At 40.9% G+C, this 24,256-nt stretch overlaps 2 protein-coding genes across 4 annotated transcripts in view; both read left to right on the forward strand.

Annotated features, from left to right (window-relative positions):
- The first annotated feature begins 533 nt into the window (after positions 1 to 533).
- Positions 534 to 14,150, forward strand: tbc1d19 (TBC1 domain family, member 19). Its single transcript, XM_034136782.1, has 21 exons — positions 534 to 739; positions 884 to 956; positions 1,058 to 1,103; positions 2,527 to 2,602; positions 2,768 to 2,842; positions 3,061 to 3,124; positions 4,431 to 4,477; positions 4,561 to 4,671; positions 4,826 to 4,898; positions 5,721 to 5,759; positions 7,565 to 7,677; positions 9,087 to 9,161; positions 9,270 to 9,332; positions 10,737 to 10,821; positions 10,930 to 10,974; positions 11,149 to 11,181; positions 11,296 to 11,405; positions 11,502 to 11,593; positions 12,015 to 12,130; positions 12,241 to 12,311; positions 13,250 to 14,150. The coding sequence occupies exons 1-21, from the start codon at positions 644 to 646 to the stop codon at positions 13,322 to 13,324; spliced, it is 1,578 nt and encodes a 525-aa protein (XP_033992673.1). The 5' UTR covers positions 534 to 643; the 3' UTR covers positions 13,325 to 14,150.
- Positions 14,151 to 16,569: 2,419 nt separating this feature from the next.
- The window catches only part of stim2b (stromal interaction molecule 2b), a 44,533-nt gene continuing 36,846 nt past the window's right edge, over positions 16,570 to 24,256 (forward strand). For 2 of the 3 annotated variants that reach the window (XM_034136901.1, XM_034136903.1), the window contains exon 1: positions 16,570 to 17,899. In XM_034136901.1, coding sequence (XP_033992792.1) covers positions 17,770 to 17,899 — 130 coding nt within the window. In that variant the 5' untranslated portion in view covers positions 16,570 to 17,769. The remainder of the gene's footprint in view (positions 17,900 to 24,256) is intronic. The other variant, XM_034136902.1, reaches the window with a different exon arrangement.

Raw genomic sequence — 24,256 nt, forward strand, 5'->3', positions numbered from 1 at the left:
ACATTATGTGACTATTTCAAAAATGGGAAATATGGAAGAAATTCCACGATTGTTTACTACCAAAACGTAAAAGTATTCCATACTACGAGTAAAAGTGTTTTACCAGGGTAAATGTACTCAAAAATCAAATTATTCAATCTGCATAAAACTACATCTGTCAAGGAATGTTATTGGATAATATTCACTATAGGTGATGGGATATAACATTGAATTATATTTTGTAATCTGATTTTATAAGAGTCATTTTATTGTAACTGTCAGATAAAGTGCAATAATTTACATCTAAATTGCAGTGGAGTAGGCTACTATGTTTAATAGCATTGCACTTAAAGCACAGGTAGACCTCAAAACTGTCCTTAAGTACATCATTTGATTAAATACACTTAGTTAGCTACATCCCACCAATTAAAATAAATAACATGTAGGCCTAAAGTGATTTTCTCGGGTGTTTAATGTATGTTTTTACCGTCGGAACTGATATTTCATGTCGGAACCAAAGTATCTGATTCTTGTTTCCCCTGCACACGATCTGACACAGTTGCTAAGTAACCTCTGCTGCGGGCGGCTGCCGCATAGCCGGATGCTGCTAGTGAACAACACAACAAACTGTGCCCTTTCACACCCAAAACTTAAATAAAGCAGGATGGACGAAGGCTCCGAGTTATCTCTGACCATCGCTCAGATCGTGCAGCGGCTGAAGGGAAGCCATTTACACTCTCAGATAGAGAGGCAAGCCAAAGTGAGTGAGCTAACGAGCTAGCATGTGGCTAACGAGCAGGTTGTTGTGCACCTCAAAGTGTCGTAAACAGTTGCATTTGTACTTCTTCTTACAAGTTGCAAAACGGATACAATTTCTAACTTTATTTCCCCTAATGTTGTGTAGGAATGTTTGCATCAACCTGAAATAAAATTGGAGTCCCTTAAAGAGGACGTACGCAGTTTTCTGAAAACATCAGGTGGGTGTATTCTCATATGTCTGTCTTCTCCTTTCCTCATACAATGCAATACATGTATGTTATAACAATAATAAATAACCTTTTTTTTTCTTGTGTTGCAGGCTGGGAAAGGCAGCTACAGAATGCAGTATACAGAGAACTGCATGTGTAAGTTACATTCCGTTTTTAAGTGTTTTTTGTGTGACATGCACCTGTATCTGTATACACACACCTGTTAGGAGCTACTCTGATTATTGTGGTTTGCAATTAGCCCTTCCATAACTTTAATATGATTATTTTTATTATAATTTCTAAAAACAGAAAGACCAATATTTAGCATGTTGTTGTTGTCGTGTACTTTCACGATTCACACTATTTCCAACAAGCCTCAAACGTGGAGAAATCCCTCATTTAAATCAGGGTAACGTTCAGTTTTTTTTGGTCACCTGTCATTTTGGTCATACCCTTTATTATGCATGCGTATATTTTTTGACTGATGAAGTATTTTATTCTCTACTGTAGATGAGATAAGGAACCTGATCAAACGTTTGCCGCAGCTCAATTGCAGCATCTTCGCGAAAACCTGTGCCAAATAGTGTCTGAGAAAACACAGATTTTTACTGTTAAACATCTGTATTCTGTGTTTTTAGAGTTTTTAATCACTGGGGTTGTTTTGGGGAAGAGATCATTTTAACAAGCGCAACCAGGCCCGCTGGGTAATTGACTATTAACAGCTTATAAATGTTAATTTTATTGGATTTTCACCATCTGATTGTGGTTTTTATGATCTGTGTGCAGGCAGCATGCATTTTAATTGACAAACATCTCACGGGTGTAAGATTAACATAGAGCTCACTGGGTAAACATGCTGTTCATGTACAGTTATGGTTAAAGTAGATCATTTGGTTGCAAAGTTGCACAGTGCACATTTCTGTACAAATATTTTGACCTCAACTTGTTATTTTCTCATTTCCCATCAGTATTATTAGCGTCATTACTCACATCACTCGGCTATTTTGGCAAACAAACACTGGAATTAGGTCGATAAGAGATTGTAAAACAAGTTTATTACTCCACAATAATCCAGATTTATGGCCTTTTAGTTCCCTTTCATAATCTTTATTAGAGCAATTGAGCAGGAAAACTCTTTACACTTGAATAAACAGCTTGGAAAAGTGTTCCTCGACTGCTCTCTTTTACCTTTTGAGGGCAACAAGCACTCCTCGCTCTCTTGAGGCTCAGACTGAGAGTTAGGACTCCTAATGCTTTGCTTTTAAAGGATGACATGACTTTGACTAATGCCTCGTCCTTTTGGCCATTAGTCAGCCATATGTGCTCTTATCGGTGTTTAGGTTAGGTTTAAGGTTGTTTAATGCTCTAAGACCTTGAGTCATTCAATAAACTAAAGCATGCTTAGAGGGGAAAAGACTGGAGATGACTCATCCGAGCCTATTGCGCTAATGGTGCCTGTTTTAAATATAATGTTTTATACCTTTTTGTTTGACACCTTACCTGTGGCATTCTTATATATTTACTCAATTAAATCTTCTGCTTTTACACTCTTCGCCCCCTCTCGGATTGTTTACTCTAGCCAGTTGCCCCCCAGCCACCCGGTTGCCCCTCCTGAACATCTCAAAGAGCCGCTCGCCTACATGCGCAAAGCTCAGGTCAGCCTGTCTCCTCTTATCTGCATCACTCCCTCTTCCTCAACATCCCCGACTCATGTCTTTTTCTCCTGCTGATATCAAAGACGCAGCCTCTCCTCTTGGTGTTTATAACATGGTGTCTGAAGCCCAGTGTTTCTGAATGTGTGTGTGTGCTCTCTTCCACAGGCGAGCTGGGAGAAGCGTGTCCTCAAAAGCCTGAACAGCATGAGCACAGAGCTCGGAGTGCCTCTGGCTCGCATGGTAGCTAAACATATTGTCAATCACGGCTAACATAGCATAATAACAACTGCTTCTTAAACCTGTATACCAATGCTTCTGTAGCTATAGACTGATCCTGAGTCTTTGTATTACTTGCCTCTGTGCACACATGTTTTTATGTATGAGCACGTTATTCCGATGTGACATTTTCAACTTCTGTTTTGTTTGCTGAGATCCTCTGTTTTCCGCCCACTCCTCAGAGGCCTGCAGCGGAGCAGAAGGAGCTGAGCAACAAATGGAACGAGATGGGCACGGATGAACCAGGTCTGCAGACATTACCCAGGGGTTTGGCCCTGAGCAATCTGCCTTTTATGAAAGATTAGTGTTGATGCGTCTGTGCGCTGGAGCATCAGTCAGAAGCTGCTGTATTTAGCATCAGATTAACACATCTTCAAACCACATCTACCACTGCAATGTTTCCCTTTTTAACCAGTATTTACCTAGGGGAGATTATCAAGGGACTTGGTTTAGGGCTGCATGATTTAAAAAAATAAAATAATCAACTGCGATTATTTTGACTGATATGATAATATTTGCGGTCATTTTAAAAATAATTCACATTATAATTGAAAAACACATTTACATTTTTTTTGTGGATATTCTAAAAATGTCTGTAACAAATAAGGAGATTTTTTTTTGTCTAGGTTACCATGTATAAGCTTCTCTGCAGCATCACACCATTTAATTCTGAATGATATTCTCACACAATTTGCCTTAACAAAACATGCTCTTCCTGCGATTTGGATAGTTCACCAACCCATATTGCGTTTTTTTGGTTTAAAATTTTAATATTTTGCAGTCTATGCATCACTGGGATATTATATATTCTGGTGTTCTGTCTCCACTGGCCTCAAAGGTCAACACCACATCCTCCGTGCTGCCATGAATCACACCACTTATTATTAGCCCCCTAGCTGCTTCCGTGGATAATTTCATTGTCGTCCTCCCAGCTTAAATATTTAGTATTATTGAGCATTTTGTCTCAGAAGACACATCTAACCTCTCACTGTGAAAACCTCTCAATGAACCAAACCATTTGCACTTCAAGCCGGCACATTTGCAGAGAACACGGTAACCCTGCTGTTTCCTAACAATGCTACCACAGCTCACTGCTCATATAATAACATTTAGGATGTGCCGTCCCCCGACTATAAACACTTTGGACTGCGAGTATAGAAACTGTCCAGACTCCTCGGACGGAGATAACACGCAGCACCCCTCCTTCCGTCCAAACCTTAACATGCCCTCATTCTGGGGGATGACACAGCACTTAAATTTACTGCCACGCTCCGAAGAAGTCCCACTTAGAGCGGGATGAGTGTGCCTCAGCTGTCCTGTGCTGTCCTTTTGACTCGAGTAGTTGAGTCACAAATGCATGCTGAACTATGTGCAAGTTCAAGTTGACTACGTGGACTTAATGGTTGGATTAGTTTGTGTAGTCTAGGTTTAACAGCTGCTAAACCTCTTCTGGAATAGTACATGTAAACACCGTGTGGAAGTACCACTTACAAAGTGTCCTTTTTACAGTAATGTGTTGCAGAGATGCGTTAACGTCATCGTGTCTCTACAGATTTAACGAGCTTCAGGCCTGTATATGCCCCTAAAGACTTCCTGGAGGTAGGCAGTGTAATTCATTTCAAACTGCAATTTTAAGAAAGAAAAAAGGATGACTTTATAAGACATGTTTGCTTTCTACACAGGTGTTAATCAGCTTGAGGAACCCAAATCATGACAGCAGCGAGGATGTGGGTGTCAGGAGCCACTGGGGTCTCATCCAGGTTCCCCTCAATGTCCGGGACATCCCACAGTTGGTAGGGGGGCCCGTGGTTTCATTATGCTGTTTCTGACCTCATGAGATGAATGCATATAACAGCCAGTACATCCCAGTAAGCTGCCCCATGAACGGCACACTAGTTTTGAAATCGGGTATGTGATTTTCTTTATCTATTCTCTTTCGACTCTCAGAGACAGGCCTACTCAGAGCTGAACCTGACCTCAGGGCAGTTGGGGATTGATGACCATGCACACATCCATCCAGGTATCCACAAAAAGAGCAAACCCACTTCTTTACGCGCCATCAGAGTTCAAGGAAGAGTTTTTTGGGGAGATACTCTCAATGACTTTCTTTGCAAGAGTTCAAATAGGAAATTGATGCAACTCTCTTGACGACAATCCTTGGTTTGTTATTTTGCTGGAGCCAGTGACTAGCTTAGCTTAGCTTAGCTTAGCTTAGCTTAGCTTAGCTTAGCTTAGCATAACGACTGGAAAAGGGTGAACAGCTAGACTGTCTCTGTGAAACGGCCACATTTCCTAAATTGTTAAACGATTCCTTAAATCATCCAGCTAGTTCAACGGTTTTTGTCACCATGACACGTGACGTTGCATGCAAGACCTTCGTGTCATAGCTGAATCATTTCCAGCTGAGAATGTTTTGGATGTTTGGCAGCTTTAATGGCTGACTTTTCATCCTATCAAATCTGTGCCATATATGATTGGTAATAAAGACATGTAACAGATCCATTCAGCAGCTTGTTAATATCCAAAGCATATTTTTATCTAGCAGTAATTATCCAGAGTAACACAAATAAATGTGTTTACCTAATGGCCCCTGTGGTTTAATGGTGTGTTTAGCGTCTGGCCTCCGCTGTGCCACGCGGCTGTATGGGTCTTCTCAAACAATATCTTTCTTGAGTCCAGATATTTACATTTTTACAGCCTGGTGTTTAGGCTTTAAATAGAATCCCATCCACCGTCTCTGTGTTTGTAAATCAAAGAGATAACGTTAGTTTAAAAAACTGTGTCGCTACCAAGACATTATTTATGTACCTGTTTTGTTCTGTCTTTCTTTATCCCTCTGCAGACATGTTTGAAAACGAGTATGTTCAAATCGGGAAAAAAGGTCAGTGTTTGTTTTAAATAGTTTCTTAAGTATATATCTGTTCTGTGGTTGTATTTCTTGGTTATGGTCATTCTTATTGGATTAAGGTGCACAAATGTGGGATAATTCCTTTTAAAATTCATCTAAATTAATACTAGAGCTGCACGATCCCGAGGCTACACGGAGTGTCATACATATTATAAGTATTAAATATGACTGATTTACTCTCTGTAACACAATATTAAGCAGAGGAAGGAACCGTAGTCTACATTTGCAGCCTGGGGTTTTGTGTTTTATATTCGTACCGTTACAGATCGGGTTTTATTTTTACATGAAAGACTCTTTTTTGAGAGATCAGTATCAAAAAATCTAATTATATCCACTATGAACCACTTTTTAAAAGAATACAACCCAAAAGAGAGAAGGGAACACTTCTTATTATATACACTGCTCTAAGAAGCTGTGAAGATATATAACATTTGATCATATATACAGAGTTTGAAATCTAGTATATTTAAAAATATCTGTTGGAGTTTAACAGAAAATCCCCAACGTGAACTTAATGACTCCCTTAGGTGCAGTAATCAGCCCACGAGACACTTCACCTCTTATCTCATCGCTCTGCCATGAACCCAGTGTCAACAGCCACCTTATTATGGACACCAATCAGACATCAATCGACAAAAACTTAAAAAAAACACAATCTGTGCTCTGAATACTCATCCTGCCACTAGCCCTGGTTCACTAATTCCCCCCTGGTGGGCTGCGAGCTGCAAGTCGTGCTCCAGGCCAAGTGTTAAGTGCACTCAAATATGAAATGTAAGAGTTCAGCAGTGCGTTGGTTTATGTTATGACTGGCCAGCACCTTCACTCGAGGGCTGTGTGATGTTTGGCTCCTGCCACAACAGAGATTTAGGGTTGAATGGAGACGTGGGAGAGGTTGTTTCCAGCGTTTGTCTGAGTGTTTTTAGGAAAGTTATTTTTGTTTATACATTTTCAGAGGGAGGGAATGAATTAGTGACTGGAGATGCGACCGCAGCTTGCCCACTTTTTCAGATGAATCATTGTCGTGACATTTTGTAGACGGTCATCTTCATAAGTTATTGAATTGTTTTTTGGATGGATCAAAGTTTCTGTTCAAATATGTTTTGTTTTTCTTCTAATGGATTTACATGTAATCCTTTCCAAACTCCCTCGGAGAAAACAAACCTCTTAAACGCATGCAGGGTTGTTTTTGTTGTTGTGGTGCAGTTCTTCAAGACTCGCAGGTGTTCAGTTTCCCAGCAGCTGTGTGTACAGATTATGTCACTGACAGAAAATCTAGAGGCTCTCTAATGTTGGTCACATATACTAAAGTCTAGTGAATAAATGAAATTCGTAATAATCAACTTGATGTAATTTAATTGAACTCTTAATAGATTTTTGTGTTTTATATTTTAATTTATTGAATTAAATTGACTTTTTGAATTGCAATTAATTCAACATGATTAATTTGATATAATTGAATGTAATACATTTTATTTAAATTAAATGTGAGTTATTTGGTTTTATTTAACTAGTTTATTTCAACTGAATTATCAATAAATATTAAAAAGTATTGCAATGAATTAAAATCAATTCAACATAATGAATTGTATGCAGTTCAATTTAATGATTTTAATTTAATTTATGATTTATTTAATTGTAATTACCCTTGTTTGAGTAACTTTTACTCTATTCATTTAGATAATAAATTACTAAAACTGGGCATGGAGGAAACATGTCTATCCATGACTTTCTGTCTAATGCCCCTTTTCCATTTAACTTTTGGTCTCCCGTTGGTCCAGTGGTGTTGGAGCAGGACAGTGCGGCGGCGCAGCAGTACAGCCGGCAGGGCTGTCCCACCGGGCTGCGGGCCGACCTGTGGGCCCTCATCCTCAACTCTACCAACCAGCCTCAGGTACTGAATGCATCACACACACACACACACACACACACACACACACACACACACACACACACACACACACACACACACACACACACACACACACACACACACACACACACACATTCACACACACACTCTATAAACACACAGCTGAGTTGCACCCTGGTTGCAGCTGTTAGCTGTCAGGGTTTGTTGTGAGGCAGTCGTGCACACACAGCTGCAGAGATTCCCAAACTGCCTGACCTTTTCACAGTTAACAATCAGTTATTTGGGAGAATGTAGTATTGTAATTGTTAAACACTGTAGAGTAAAACCCAGCAGAACCAACTGACCTGCAACTTAATCTGTGTTTAACCCCCCCCTCCTGTTTACCTTAGTTTTATCATAACTGTCACTTGTCCATTTTGAACAAATGCTAAGATAATCAAATGCTACGGATTTAGCACAGTTAGCCCAAACAAAGCAGCCTGTGTGGCAAAGAGTCCGGAGTCTGTGGAGACGATAAAACAATGCTTGTGATTGGAGGAGGATTGATTTCTGAGGAAGAGTTACAGGGTCCTGACTGAGGTCTGGAGAGTGTTGGCATGGCTCTGGATCGAACAAGGCCAAACATATTAAACAGTCAGAGTTTACTTTGGACAGAATGTGTCAGCTTTCTTTGAGCTAAGACAAAAATAGAAAAAATAACAAAACCTGCTTTTTTAAAATTGGAACAGGCTAGGGCTATTGCAATACACCAAAACAGTGAGGTTTTCTGTCTGTCATCTAATATGAGCCTGGCTTCCAAGATGATATATATAAATTTCAAGTATTTTAGCAGAACTTCCTCTGATGCTGTCCATATAACCACAGTGGTTAAATGTCTCTCACTCAGCTGTCAAAATGACCATCTCTGTTTCTGTTCTCCTCACATCCGCAGCACTGATTCGACCCGTCTCAGACCGGAGACACGTCTGAGTTTAGCCATGTGGTCGGAAACACGATCCTTCCTTTAAGTTTGTTTTAATCCTCCTGTCACCGCTGTCCGATCACATAAAGTTGATTTATCCACAAACATGGTGCTCTTTATATACCATCAGAGAACTGGAATTTCCCTTCTTCCAGAAAATACCACAGATCTCAATAAGAATAAACTCTCCAGAAATAATACAAACAGACAAATGCAACGGGCACAATATCGAGTTCATATGCAATATTAGAGAACACTTTTATATAACGGCTTGGTTGAGTCAGGAATGGAAAAACCCCTAAAAGCATTATAGGGGCTCTTTAAAAACATCAGAGGCAGACTGCAGATTAAAACCAACTTTGCAAAGGAATATCCCAAAGCCGACGCATATTAAACAACTTTGTATTATATTATATGTTCCATAAGTTACTTCCCAAACAATAAACCATGTTGGATCTGTGTGTTTCAGGATGTGATGTATTATGAACAGCTGACGGCTGGAGTCATACAGCACGACCTGCTGGTGGACAACCTCATCTATAAGGTACTTTAGGTTAACAAGCTGCAAATATTCATTGAGTTATGTTTATTTTCTAAGACTTTAGCTGGTATTCATAACATTGACTGTACATTTGAATGCTCTTTTCAACAGGATGTGAAGCTCACCGCCAGCAATGACGACTACTACTTTGTGTTTGAGGATTTCCTCTATCAGGTAGAGTTCAGTTCCCGACCTCTCATTATTTACCATACCAGTACACTTACCCTTGATAATGTTGTTTTAATTACTCTCTAGGACATCAAATATCCATATCAATTAAGCATCAATCACCTTTTCCCAACGTATCCTATGTCAAACCAGTGATTGGTGTTAAATGACCAAAACTGCTCAAACCTTAGCGCTTTATTGTTTGTGTATTAATCGCAAAAAAACACAATCTTTAATTACACAAATTCTTGACCTTCAAATGTTTTTCACTATCACACATCCTCTGTTTTATTTATTTGATTGATTTATATACTGCATTGTCTTGTTCATGTTTCTTATGCTGGTGTTATGTATTGTGTATCTTGTTTTTTGATGTGTTTGTACGGCGACCTTGAGAGCCTTGAAAGGCGCCTATATAAAATAAATTAATTATTATTTATTATTTACTAACCGTTAAAAAAAAATGTGGGCTTCCTCAAATATTCAATATCACTTGCTAAGCAAAAAATAAACCTCTTTATTCAACTGTAAGACATTTGGCATCCCCAATTAACTTGTTACTGTCATGTAAATTCAATGTCACTGTGAAACTGCATTCCTCCCTGCCTACAGTGACGCATGGGCTTCTCTCGCGGTCACCGCTCTGTTTGCCTTTGGCGCTGATAGACGAGCATATACTCGGCAACGGGATTATTCAGCAGCTGTTAACATGTCAAACTCTTTAGTAGCTGACCGATGAACAAAGCCCTCGTATCGTCTTCAATATTGACTCATGATAAACTCTCTAGGCAGTGAAAGAATCCACATATTGTGAGGTAAAGAAGTGCCGTTAACCAGAATGTTGCTGTTTTTATCGTAATGATTCATTAATACATGTTCTTTTAGTGACTGAAAAAGAAACTCAAGATGTCATGGCGCAGTTATTTTAGATTATCCTATTTCCTGTAAGATCTATTTGATTTGTATTATTATCTTGAGTAACCGAATACCCTGAAAGAGCAGGTGCTTCCCTGTATACAATCTTTGAAAAACTGATAAAAACCCACCAGCTCATTTGCTGTCGTTTGGAGGAGTCTCCTAAGCAGAGATGATTTCCCCTCAGATGCACTTCATGGGAAGTGGACAGGGAAAAAGTAATAGTTCCTCAGAAATTGGACTGTAATGGTAAGAGCTTCAACGTCACTTTGGGAAATAAGCAGTACCTCGGGGCTCTGTTAGTATTTGCTTCAGTATATCCTGAACAGTGGCTCTTATAGATTTCAAAGTAAGGCCATCACTGACGCCAGATCAAAAATAAAGTGTGATAAACCACTGCCTCTTATTTCCCCTGTCGTCAGGCAAAGATGATATCCATATTGTGCATGAATCCATGCCTTTTGTGGGTCTAATCCCAAACCTGTGTGTTCCCAGGTGTTGCTGTGTTTCTCCAGAGACACCGCCGTCTTGGAGCACTTCAAGTACAACAGCGCTACTCCTCCCAAGTCCTTCATCCAGGGTGAGATGATGCGCCCGTCACCGAGGACACACACACACACACACACACACACAACAATACACTGTGTTGTAGGTCTTGGTTATGGATTGATCTGTGTGTGTCTAACAGGGAAAGGAGAAGATGAAGAGTGTGCTGTTGTTTATCCTCCCAACGGTGAGTCTGCAACTTCAGACTAATCATATTCGTTTTTATAGTAAACAATAAAACCATACTTATTCACATGAAGTGTGTTTTCTGTACAAAGACTAAAATAAATGCAATTTTTCTAGATTGACGATCATATTTATGTATAATAACTGCACTGACTGTACTATCTTATTCACACAGGTGTTATCCCTTTCCATGGGTTTTCAATGTATGGTGAGTATATTTTGCACCTCTTATTTATTACACTAACTTACAAGAGGAACCATGCAAGAGCAACATATAACAGTGTGTGTGTATATGTGTGTGTTTCTTGGCTTTGTCCCACAGTTGCACCTTTGTGTTTCCTGTACAACGAGCCTTCGAAGCTGTACAGTGTTTTCAGGGAAATGTACAGCCGCTACTTCTTCAGACTGCACTCCATCTCCTCCTCTCCCTCGGTAAGCTCTCTGCTAATCCTTCTTTTATATAACTAAACAAAACACTTCCGTTTGTGTGTTGATATCTACTGTCACTGAACACATGTGCTCCTGCAGGGGATTGTGTCTCTGTGCCTGCAGTTCGAGCGGCTGCTGCAGACCCACCTGCCTCAGCTCTTCTACCACCTGAGACACATCGAGGCGCAACCGTGAGTACACCGCTTCATCCTCACCCTCATCCTATTTGCCCTCATTTGTCTTTTTAAAGTGACGGACTTAAGGACAACTCCTCATCAACTCAAAACAATGATTAAAGTGACCAAAAACCAACAATTCAAATCAAACAGTATATCTTTCTACATGGTCAGGTCCATAATCACCACATCTTGTTCCTTTCCAAAGTTGGGCATAAAATATATGATTCGGTTTTTTTGTTGGTATTACCCTATTGATGTGTTTTTCCATCCAGGTTCTTAAAGCTTAATCCTATTTCTATATTTAATATAGTGAAGAATCACATACACCAGGTCTTTCTGTAATGAGCTGCTGCCATCTTGTGGTGTATTGCCAGAATTACAACTTCCTAATTACCCTTCATAGAGCCTAAAGATGTGATGGTTTGTCCCTCAGGCTGCGTATTGCCTTTAAGTGGATGGTGAGGGCCTTTTCTGGCTATCTGTCCTCTGACCAGCTGCTCCTTCTCTGGGACCGGATCCTGGGGTACGACTCCCTGGAGGTGGTCGCAGGTAAGAGCTGTTGGCTGTACAATAACCCCCTGCTTCTCTGATGTTTCCTCTATCTAAACCCCCTTTTCTCTGTTTCCCCCCTTCTTTTCCCACTCCTCCACATCCTCCAGTCCTAGCAGCCGCTGTGTTCGCCTTCCGCGCCGAGAACCTGATGGAAGTGACGTCGCTGGCCTCGGCTGAGGTATGTCCATCTCGCAGCAGACCTGTGTGTGTGTGTGTGTGTGTGTTTGTGTGAAACTCCAGTCCTATCCCTGTCTCTCTCACATGCTCCTTGAAGGCTGTAAATAGCCGTTGATGATCAGCCAATAGCAGTAACCCAGTCTTCTGCATGCACATGTCTGAAAGAAATGGCTGGCTAGACACTTAAGCTTTCTTACCGCTTTAGCTTGACATCTTCATATAACCTCCGCTGAAGAAGATCAGACCTATTTAAAAAAAAAAAAAAAAAAGGGGGCTTCTATCTGCACAGAACTGTGTTAATGACTTTGATACGAATAGGTCATACACACACCTATTAGCTCCTGCATGTCACTCACGCTGCATTATTACACTCACGTTATTCTTGTGCATGCCAGCACGCAGTATGCTTCCATACTGGGGTCCCACTATCGTATGACTGAAACCAATAGTAAACCATACGATGACTCTCCTCACTCCTACTCCCCCCCCCCCCCCCTCTGAGGGTGAGGGGGTTAAACTACATTATGACGCCTCGGGCTGATCGGCTGCTCTAAGATGCTGGCCGGCACTTGCTTGCTCATTTACCACCTGCCCCAGCGGAGAGAAGATATCATAACATACTGCTCCTTATCTTATATTTAGAACCTCATGCCTTGAAATATCAAACCCTTTCTCTTAACATGATAGGCTCCCTACATTTAATCTCCCCCGATTCCCAAAAGGACAGGGATGGGGAGCGGTGTGCTCTTAAGCATGGATTGTCGCTTCCCAAGGATCCTGCATCATCATTATGCATGTGTGCTGCTTTTTTTAATATCCCGAAAAGGGGTCAAGATGTGCCTCGCCGCCCTTCTCACGGGCTTAGATTGCTCTGGGCATGAGGGGGGCGCGGGAATTCAGAAATCTCATCTGTGTTTTTGTTTGACACGCACACTGCAGGCCGTCCTCGCCGACCTTTCCACTCTGAAGGTCATGCCGCTCATCCAGATCTTTCTATTCGCCACCGCCATCTGAGGAGAAAAACTGCGGGGATGTGAGTCGTGGAGTCGCCACGTGGAGCAATAAGGGACACTTTAAAACGCCACTTTGAAATGCCACGAGTGTTATATCAAGACATCATGAAGGAAAACCGAAGCATTACACACCTCATCTCGCACTAACAGCCAAAACCCCTCTTTTGCATGGATGCACCATAAATAGTGAATACCCGCTATCATGTCATTAGATATTATACAGTATGTAAGTATAGCCTATACAAGCCGCTAAGGTTAAGCTAACCTCCTGAAGCCATACGCCCTGCAGGAAAGACGATCCTCACAGCAGTGCTGGGATCAGCTGAGGAGCTCATTAGGAGTTGCATGAAGCAGTAATTGTGTTGCAAAAGGAGAACAACATCTCAAAGCTCGGCTAATGAAGTGTTAATTAGCTCCTGTAATTTCCTCTGCTGGTTGTAACTCTATTAGATACTGCTGTAGCTGATGAAGGAGCAGATTAGGCCTTAGCGTGCGGCAGTGTTGAGAGAGATAGTCAAATAAACTGGATTATATAACACTTATATGATTAGAAGCTGCTGTGTGTACACTTTATTATATTTATGAAGCATATTACTGCTTAAGGGAAATGTATCTTATTTCATGATGATTTGTTTAAATCATGCATTTAATTCCTGAATATATATGCACCTATTTTGTACAGGTTTTTTTTATTTAAATAAAATGTCTATATTATTTACAGTATTCTATGTAGGTCAATGCCAATGTCTTTTATCCCACACATCTTCACATCATGTATATTGCGACATCAACCATTTTTTTTTTTTAAATAAACTTGTTGAATCGCTTCCTCGTGGTTATTAATTATTAATCCTTTAGCTGCTCAGACTTTGAAATGTTGGCAGCTTTTCAGTCCGTCCTGCTTCAGTATTTTGCTGCCTGACTTTCTTTTTATTGCTCCTTAATTTAAATGTTCCCAGCTTGTGTGACGGGGTAAATATTGGGGCAGGGTGTGCTGTATTTTGGAAGCTCGCCATAGGCATTGCTAAAGAAGTCTGAAAGGTGAGTGGCAGGTATAGCAGCATCGAGGGGTCTTGACCTTCTGCCCCTCCTCCGCCCCACTCCCACATGTAGCATCTGCTCGATCCCTTCCCCCGTTGTTGGCCGCCTTCCTCCCTGCAGGCTCGTATCGAATTATGCTGTGCTTCTCTTTCGTATCTCCCTCTCTCCCCGCTGCATCTGCCACCTGTTTACCAAAGACACCCACGGCTGGCTCTTTTATCAGGCCCCTCCTTTGGCCCCCAGAAGGCCGTTCCTCCTGAGACGACCATTACCTGCTGCATTGTTTACTCTCAGAGCCCCCTCCTGGTGGCTGACATGCTGCATTGCAGAGAGATGAGACTCATGTCCTTCATCGCTCTGAGGTTAGCTCAAGGATTTCTTGTTGATAGTAAAGAGAGCTTTAACAACTATGAGGTTTCAACCATATCAAATGGAACACAACATAAACACAGCCCTGTGTAAAGCCTCTGGTTCACTTGTGTTTATATGGGTAACAATTGCTTATCAATACAGGGTGTCCGCGGGGTTAAAGTATTACAAGTTGATAAATCAATTTAGCCAAAATTAAGGCTATTAAAAAGTATTAAATGGCATTTTCCAAGGTATTACATTTTGTAGCTTGTTTTCAATAAGTATATCAATTGTCCAAAGAGGTTGTATTCTACAGTTTGCCTGAATGTAATCATTGCGTAGGTGTGTAGTGTGATTCTGTGTAGTTTATTTATGGCATCCCGTTGGATTTGACATCATCCGAACAGGACATCGCACGCTCACTTCTTGATAGCGCGCGAAGTCCCGTTTACGCCGATTGTTAAACAACATCGTTATGGGGAAATGCAAGTTTGCGTCCAAATGGTTGGAAGATAAGGAGGAAGGACAATCAATACAATGTGAGGTAAAGTGTGTCGCCAATGTAACCGGTTAAAACTCGAAGTGGCGATGAGGTCTTAAAATGTATGGAAAGGGTCTTAAAAAAGGTCTTAAAAGGTATTACATTTGACTTCAGGATTCCTACATATACCCTGCAATAAAGGGTTATCAAGATTATCAGAAGATGATTGAATTTCATTATCTGGTAACGCTCCACCTCCAGGGCTTTGTCAGAAGCATGTGTCAGAGTCAAAATCAAGGTTGTCCAGTGTGCGACAATCTAAATCAGAAGCCAAATGTGCACCGCAAAGAGAATGGCCTGTTTCCACCACCAACCCTCAGATGCAAAGCATTATGTACATTAGGAATACAGTAACAATTTAGGTGGGTCATTACAATGTGGGACACCTGAGAATGCAGTAATCTGTATTTAATGTCACTTTAAAATGGTCTCTATAGGCTTTACGGCAAGTAATGCAGCCTGAGTCTCTCTCCTGGAACAGATGTGCTGTCATTTTAATAAATGCTGCTGTCTGTGGGATGCTTCTGTATTTCTATTTTTGTCTGATCCCAGAGTTATGATTTTGTATCTATTATTTGGTCAACCTTCTGTTTTAATATAGGTTTTTACTTTAATCATTGATGCAGTAAATTGCTCTGTCATATATCTGCCATGTGTGCCAATACAGATGTGTATTTTATTATTCTTTATAATACTCCAAAATTAAACGTTTTTATAAGTAGATGCTTACTCAGATATTAAGAAAGCAAAGAAAATGACACATGGATGTGAATGCTGTTTTTAGATTATTTTTCATTGTCATATACTTTTTAATAGACATATTGGCAATTGATAAAACACGATTTTTATTTTTAGAAATATTAAGGTTGTTTTTTGTATTGTTTTTGTTTGTGAAAAGACGTTGGTCTCTTTATTTATGTTGACTTGATATCCTGGATTTAGACATTTTATTTATGTTTTATTTTTAATTTATAATAATACTGGTAATGTTGGTATGAGGGGGTTAAGGGGACATTCTCAGGGCCCCCAAACTGTCCGAAAAATAAATGGCAGCAGATGGCTTCAAAGTAAAGCTCTTTGCTTGATAAAGAGAGTAATCCCTATTACACCGGTGTTATCCTTTTTTAACATTTCTCGCGCTGTGCGTCTTGAAAAGAGACCAACAAAAATGCTGTCTGAAGCAGCCAATCACATTCTGCCATGTTGGGACACTCCAGCCAATCACAGCGCTCCGCCGGGAGGGAAACTTGCATTGCCTGGAGTGGGGAAGTGGAGAACAATGAAGCGGGTATCATCATCCCCATCCTCCGCGGTAAGATGACATAAAAACAACCTTTAAGTGTGTCATGATTCGTATGTTTTGCACCCGGTTCAAGACTCAATTCAAGCTCTAAAACCCCCCCCAAAAAGAAAAATGGTTTTGCCTATTATTCCTGCACGAAACCCGGGGTCGCATGGAAGAGATGCATGGCTGAATTTCGCTTAAAACACAAATCCCTCCGCTCATGTGTTGCATACATGCCGGCAGTAGTAGTCGTGGCCAAATTGAAAGCCCTGTCTCCCCCCTTCCTCCTCCTCCCTCCCTCCTGTCCTGATGTCAAAGCAGTTTGCATACTGACTTCCGCCCCGCTCGGCTTTCCCTCCCTCTGCATCGGCCGGCGAGCAGCTGATATGACAGGAGGATACAGTATCACACCGTGAAAAGCTGACTTAAAAACTTCATGTGGAAAGTAGGCGGATGTGGCGGGCGCTCGATACAGGTGTGATAAGGATTAGGGGAAACGGAGGAGTCTTTTCTTTTTTTGATGCGATGGGATTTGCTACTTTCGTGTGAAGAGGCGGACCTATGAGACGCTCAATATGCTGAAGCTGTCCCCGGTGTTTGTATACTGTACGTGGAAGTACAGAGACTATTTTCTTCAAACTCACAGGCCTACGTAAGGATTTAACACTTGATATTATTCCTATCTCCCGGATATCTTGGGTAGAACAGCTCACTACCATTGGGTCTGTTTTTGTTTTGAGGGGATTCCTTCAGCGGCTGCATGTGCTGTGCAGCCTATTCACCACACGGTCTTTTCCCCTAGCAATATCTTTTTTATAAATTCATACAATTAGACATGGGGGTCTGGCTTGTCGTAGCTCCCAGCAGGCACCCCTCTGAAACAGCCAGTAAACCCATTAGAGGCTATTAATCTTTTTTGGAGGGGGTCTTATTTCAAAGTCGTTGACCCACGATGAACTATTACTTGGTAGGTATTTTTTCGTGACAGCAATGAGTGCTAATTGTCAAGCAAATTGCCGGATTATTCTTGAAGTTATTTATTTTTAAGGTGTCTCTTTTAATTGTGACACCCCGTATTTCTTCTGCTTAAAAAAGACTATTTTTCTCTTTTTTTTTTTTTTTTTTGACTGGCTACTGCTGGTCTGAACCTGACATTTTTTTCTTCGGGATTGCCCCAGTCATCCCCACTGTAACGGATACCTAGGCTTTCCCCTCATTTTGTTCCACCATGAGTTACATCCACAAGGTATTGAATGTATTGCTACGTGGACTCGTCATCTATGCGGTACTGGGGTGCACTTACTCGAATGATCTACCCAGCAGCCCCCCGTCTGATGCTGCAAATGTAGCCACCACAGGTAAGCGCAGTTCATATACAAGTGTGCATGTAAAGTGTCTCCCCCTTTTTCTCCTCTCGCTCCCTGTGGCTTTCACTGGGGAAATCCGTGGTATGTCCTGCGCAGGCTAAATGAATAAGTGATGCATTTTCATGTCACCTTTCCCCCCCCCCTTCCTATCGCCCTCTGTACATTGCATTGGGAATGCATGACATGACAGGAATGCAGGATGCATCCTCACTGAGGTTATTTACTGTAATGTGCCACTAAGGATCCTGCCATAAACACATGATAACACATATTGTAGTGAGCAGCATCACGTCCATGTCACACAGGATGACATGTCCCTAAATGCTCTTTTTCTGATCATCCCAGAAGGCCACAGGTGACCCCCCTCTGCCTTTGTGCTATTGACGTGTAACCTAATGAGGAGGATTTCCAACCATTTGCATCTGTTTTAAACAGGCAGCATTCATTCCTTTAACACATGTATGACCACTGCCCTAACATTAAGTAAATTAGGGTCGACACATGTTAAAAAAAAAAAAAAAGGTGGAGAAATCAGGATGTCTTGTGTTTTATATGTTTGATTATTTAGCATGGACAACACATTAAACTCTGGTAACAAAGGTGGAAGTTTTGCAACCTTTATAAAATATCAAGGGCATCTAAGGGTAATGTGCCCAAATGTAGGTTAAAACCACTAAATGCTTCAATATAAAAACCAACAGGCTGTGTCCATGTGTTACTGGACATATGCACGATTGTGATGACAGTTTATGAGCAGTGGATCTTATCAAAACCATAACTGTCTTCGTTGTCTTGCATATGGAAAACGTGTTCGACATCTGATATTAGCTGATATGTTCGTTGGTTAAGGATGATTAGTTTAATTTAATGTTATTGGAAGCTTGGAGTATATCTTTTGAATTTTCGGTTTTGCTTCCACGATGGAAACCACTTGTGTTTATTCCTTATTGCAAACATAGACTTGAAAGGGCACCAACTTCAAAAGTCTGTCAAGGTATTTGTAATTACTGGTAGAAATGTAAATTGTGGATATCTATTTTTTCATGGTTGTTATTTACGCCTTTTACTTGTTTTCATGCGCTGGAGTTTTTTACAACTCCTCTCTCTGTTATGGCTTTTTCAGATGACTTAGCAAAACTAGTATTTAAAGGAACAGTTAGTCATTTGGGGAATTGGTTGTTTCTATATTGTAGTTTTTGTACAAATAAAAAAAAGATTGATATACTAAGTGAGCGTTAGAGGTGTGGTATGGAAATGTTGTTACCTTTGGACAAAGACAGGATTGCTGTATCCCCCCTGTTTCCTATCTTTATGCTAAGCTATAAGCTAACTCGCTGCAGGTTTAAATAGTACAGGTACATACAGAACATCTTGGTACGAAAGCAAATAGGTCTTTATACTTTTACAAGAAAATCCATATTGTTACATCTCAGGATGACATTCACTTGTCATGGAGATGTTACAGTTGACCCCTCCTTCAAAATAAATGTTACGTATGATCCCCACCCCCTCCATATATGACCACTTGTTATTATATAATTGGAAATTCACTGCTAAGGTCATATGATAACACCCTGAACTTGCTCCTCAGGGTCAATCGTTTAGCAGCATGGAGTGCAACGAAGAACAATTAAGTTAGTCAGGGTATTAGTGAAAAAAGCTTAGTCATGATGACTGTGCTGTCGTCCTTTAAGATAATGTATGTAATTGTAATGAAGATCCATATACAGCGGCTTCAACATAATCAGAGGTCAACTTGAAAATCATCCAACAAGTAGATCTACATATTTCTGATTGGCAAACAAGCTAATTTTACCTGAAAACTCAACCATCTCCATGACGACGGGACAAACTCCTCAGACAAAAGGAGGATGAAAGTGCGATTGTGAGACATTTACCTGCAGCAAATACCCTTCACTTTCCTCCACGGCAGAATGTCAAGCATGAGTCAAACATGGTGTCACACATACAAATATTAGCATTCACCAGAGCTACATTTCAAACGCTACTTTCAAGTGTGTTTTTGGACTCTTTTTGCACGCTGGGGTGTTTGCACTACATGTGTTTACACAGCCAGACAAACACTTCTCTCCTGTGACTAAAGACACAGAGTAAATGGAGGCTGATTTATATATAAATGTTTATCTAACAAATCTACCCCTGCCTGTCTGTTAATGAGAAAATAATAAACCTCGTCCCAGAGAGCTCCTTAAAACAAACCAGGTCTACACAGTGTATTGATCACTTTTACACAACAACTCCACAGTGTAACAACAAGCCACGGGACGACGTCTCCCTGCGAACAATGAGCTGCAGTGAATGCAGGGATAGTGGTGACTTAATACAGTGTCAGTAAACATGACCGCAGCGTGGAAAGGTCAGCTGGCCTTTCACTGGTGTTGGCGTAAAGCAAGGAAATCACAAGTCTGTGTGTGCAGAGTTTGCTTTTTAGATTAACTAGATATTTGTGTTTTGTAGGTTTCTGTGTTTTCAAACATTAGTATTTCATGCCACAGAAACCACAACACCTCTTAGTGTTTTTGGTTTTGTTCTAATGCTCTTGGTGCTGTGTCTGTGTTTTTACACCTCTTAAGGCTCTTATCCCAACAATCCATTTTAGTACTATTTAGGTTTAAAGCAAGACTGTAACTTTTTAGAGACGGGTACAAATACAACTTGAATTGATTGGAAATAAGACGCTCCATTGCTCAAGCTAGGCGTTTTGTTGCTACAGACTTAGTTGGCTTGGTAAGACCACTAGCTTTTGGTTGCTAATGTTAGCTTACTTAAATGTTCCTATACAACATACATTACTTTGTGAATTGCCCAATTATCTCCACTTATGCTGTATTTCAACATGTAAGCTAAGGTTAGCATGTAGCATTATCACTTGCATAATATAACTTCAATGATATGATTCATCAACTAGTCAAACTTATTCTAGGAAGTTTGCACATTTAAAAATAGGGTTACATTATGAGTGATGCTTGTCTTTCTGACTAATATCTCCTGCAGGTATTAGCACACACACACACACACACACACACACACACACACACACACACACACACACACACACACACACACACACACACACACACACACACACACACACAGTTTGTGCCTGTAATTTCCACTCACTTTTAGTAGTAATGAAAATATGTATTGTCCCGGTAATCGAGGCTAGGGACAAGGCTGTTGTTATGGAAGCACTTTAAGGTTCAAAGCTGCCATTTAGCACGCTGTGGGCGGGGAGGGGGTGCAACCTGGGGGGGTTGGGCTTAACATTTGGTGGGTCAGGCAGCTCCTTTGGGATTAGAGATCTTCAAAAGACCAGGGCAATTCAAGAGAAGCTGGGATTTAGTGTTAATATGAAGCATGGTGAAGGATGATTACATAAGTGTGGAATTTGTCATATTTAGGCACCTTTGACAAGAAATAAGATGTGTTGGACATGAAAAGCTTAGCATTTCAATATATAATGTGAAGTTGACGTACTAATATCGCTAGAGATTAATCCTTTTGGTCTTATAATAAGTTTTTCTGATAGATAATTGTATAACCCAATAGTTGGCAGTCATTTCTGCAACCAGCTGTCATACTACCCAACAACTGTATTGCGAGATATGTCATTTTAAACAAGAAGATGAATTGGCTGGTTTTTGTATATTCCAGGAACTTATTTTTCCTCAGAAGCTAAAGAAAGTTGAATCAGGTGGTGAGGGTATACTAATTGATTTCATTCTAACACATGATTTGAAATGAATTTTGCGGTATACAGTTGTTTTTGTGCCTTTTTGTTCACCTCATTTCACAGCCTGTTTGAGGTGAAGTAACGTGACGTGTTTCAAATCTTTGTCTTAACCACAGAAACTTGTTTGTCATTGTTGGCCCTTTCAACTGTGCAGGGTTCCTCCTGCGTTAAATGTAATTTCCCTCGCATGCGCTGCAGTTTTTCTTGTAAAACATGGGCCGAATTCAGAGTAGATGTAAACAGTAGGAATCATAAATCATCTCCATGCACCCTGAGAGAGATAAAGGTGTTGCAGCAGAAAGGCCAAAAGAGGAATTTGTAAAGGATGGTTGAGTAGCAATGTGAACGTGGTCTTCCCCTCATTTTAATTGTATATTTAGCTTGTTTGGCGTTTCAACAAACAAAGCCCTTCCCTGTGACAGCAAGGAACATCCAGTGCTCCAGTGATATGCCTTCTGGATGATAGTCGTCTCAGATACAGGGGCCCCATTTACTGAAGCTTTATATAACTCACAGATACAGAAACGACCCGCTCTAGGTTAAATTACACCGATTCAAAAGCAGTAAAACAAACATGAGTATATCTCTCTACCGCTCTACTTGTCACGCACAGCATTCATACATGAGATTTAACTCTGTGTCGCTAAGATTTAATGCAGGGATTGTCACAGTTTTCGGAGCTTAATTAGAGGTGACATTGGCTCCGTCAGAACAGAGTGCCTGCCCTAATAAAAAGGATTTGTTTGGAAAGGAGGTTCAACATTTGTTTATCTCGCCACTGCTAGCTTAAGTACTGCGGGGAGCTCAGGCATTTGCATTTTGTGATACTTCCGTCGCTGCCTCCTGGCCCGCGTTGTATCAAAGTAACACACACACACGCCTGAGGAAAGCCAGGCTTTGTAACTTACTGCGGTGTTGGAGCTCAGAAGGACTTTTGGGTTCGCTCTGGGGTTTAACAGTGACAGAGTGTCAGGGCGAACGTGGAGCGAGTCATAATGTCCTGGTTCTGTAGAGCCATTTCCTTTCCCTCAATAGAACAGATTGTTCTGAAGAGTTCCTTGTGAGACAACAAATGTCAAACTTCAAAACTGTGCTCCCAACCTTGAGGAAGCACTTATAAAAGCAGTGAGCGAAATGCATGAAGACTAAATTGACCATTTAAATTGAATGCTTAATTGCAGTGATACAAAGTTTCAGCTTGTTTTGGTTTTACGCTAGGGGTGTAACGGTTCACAGAGTTCACGGTTTGGGGGTCACGGGTCGGTATAACAAGAAAAAGCAAAAAAAAAGTCCCAAATTCATAATTCCAGGTTTGTTTTTTATTTATTTTGAACAGTAGTACAAGTTTCAGTTTAAAAATAAGGAACTCTAACATTTTGAATAAATAACTTTATTACACAGTTGAAAACAAACCACAAACAGTACCACACACACCCAGATGGCCATATTATCTATAATGGCTGATGTCAAACAAAAAGGTTCAATAAGCTGTAAAACTAAAAAAGAATGTCTTGAAAATATTACAAAATAAATAATAAGAAAGTGTTTCAATCACAATCAATAAAAGCCGGGGTCCTCTACTATTGCATAAGGGTGCAGCATAGCCGTTGAAAAACATGTGCCAAAAGCTTCTGTTATTTATTTTGGTCTCTCGGCTTTCATGTCTATTGGCTTCTTAAAAACAGCAGGGATAAGCTGCTGAACTGCTGTTGTCTTTCGCCGGGCTCCGGTGATTGGCAAATCTGACTGATGCCTTCTGATATGATTTAGCATGTTTGGCTTGTGTTTACATTAGCATACCGCACCGCTGTCGAACAACGCCGGCACACCGTCCTCGTCCGATCCGATTTGTTATTGTAGTCCACAGGGAACCCAAAATGTTCCCACACAGATGATTTAAAAGAAGCAGGTGGGTCTTCTAGCTCCTGTGTGTTATCTGAACTCGCAATACTAACATTTCTTCTTCTTGTATTTTGTTCGATTTCTTGTGTTTTCTTCTTCATTTGTTGTTTAAGGGCGGCTGGCAAACAGCTTTTAGGCGCAATACCGCCCCCTGGATTATATATAGTGTAGTGGATACTGCCCTGAATGACAGACTTTTTTCCCACTCGTAAAAAAAAGGCGTATTCGTCATGTGACTGCATCAGAGTCCTGCACTGGTCTGATTTTCAAGACCCACTCCCGCCCCGCACCCGCGACGTGCAATACCGAACCCGCTACCCGCACATATTGCCAATTAGTTCCGCAACCCGACCCGACCCGTCGGCACAAGATCCGCAACCCGACCCGAACCCGCATATATATGAGCAGTGAAAACGTGCAATCATTAACACACGCAGTTGCATATTTGTCTCAAAAAGCGTGGGATGTTGGTTATTTTCTCCATCTAGGATGACACCAAAAGCCTCCCACACGTTGGATTTCGCTCTTGAGGAAGTGTTATTGAAAATGCTGTATTCTCCGAGCTTCGCCTTCACCTGAGCCATTTAGAATGTGGCGCGCTCAGCAGCAGATTGATGCGCTCCAGAACTCTGGACTGCATGCACCGTACCGTGACGTCCGAACCGTGACGATACGGATACCGTTACACCCTC

The sequence above is a fragment of the Trematomus bernacchii genome, unplaced genomic scaffold (genome assembly GCF_902827165.1).
Source record: "Trematomus bernacchii unplaced genomic scaffold, fTreBer1.1, whole genome shotgun sequence".
Lineage (NCBI taxonomy): Eukaryota > Metazoa > Chordata > Actinopteri > Perciformes > Nototheniidae > Trematomus > Trematomus bernacchii.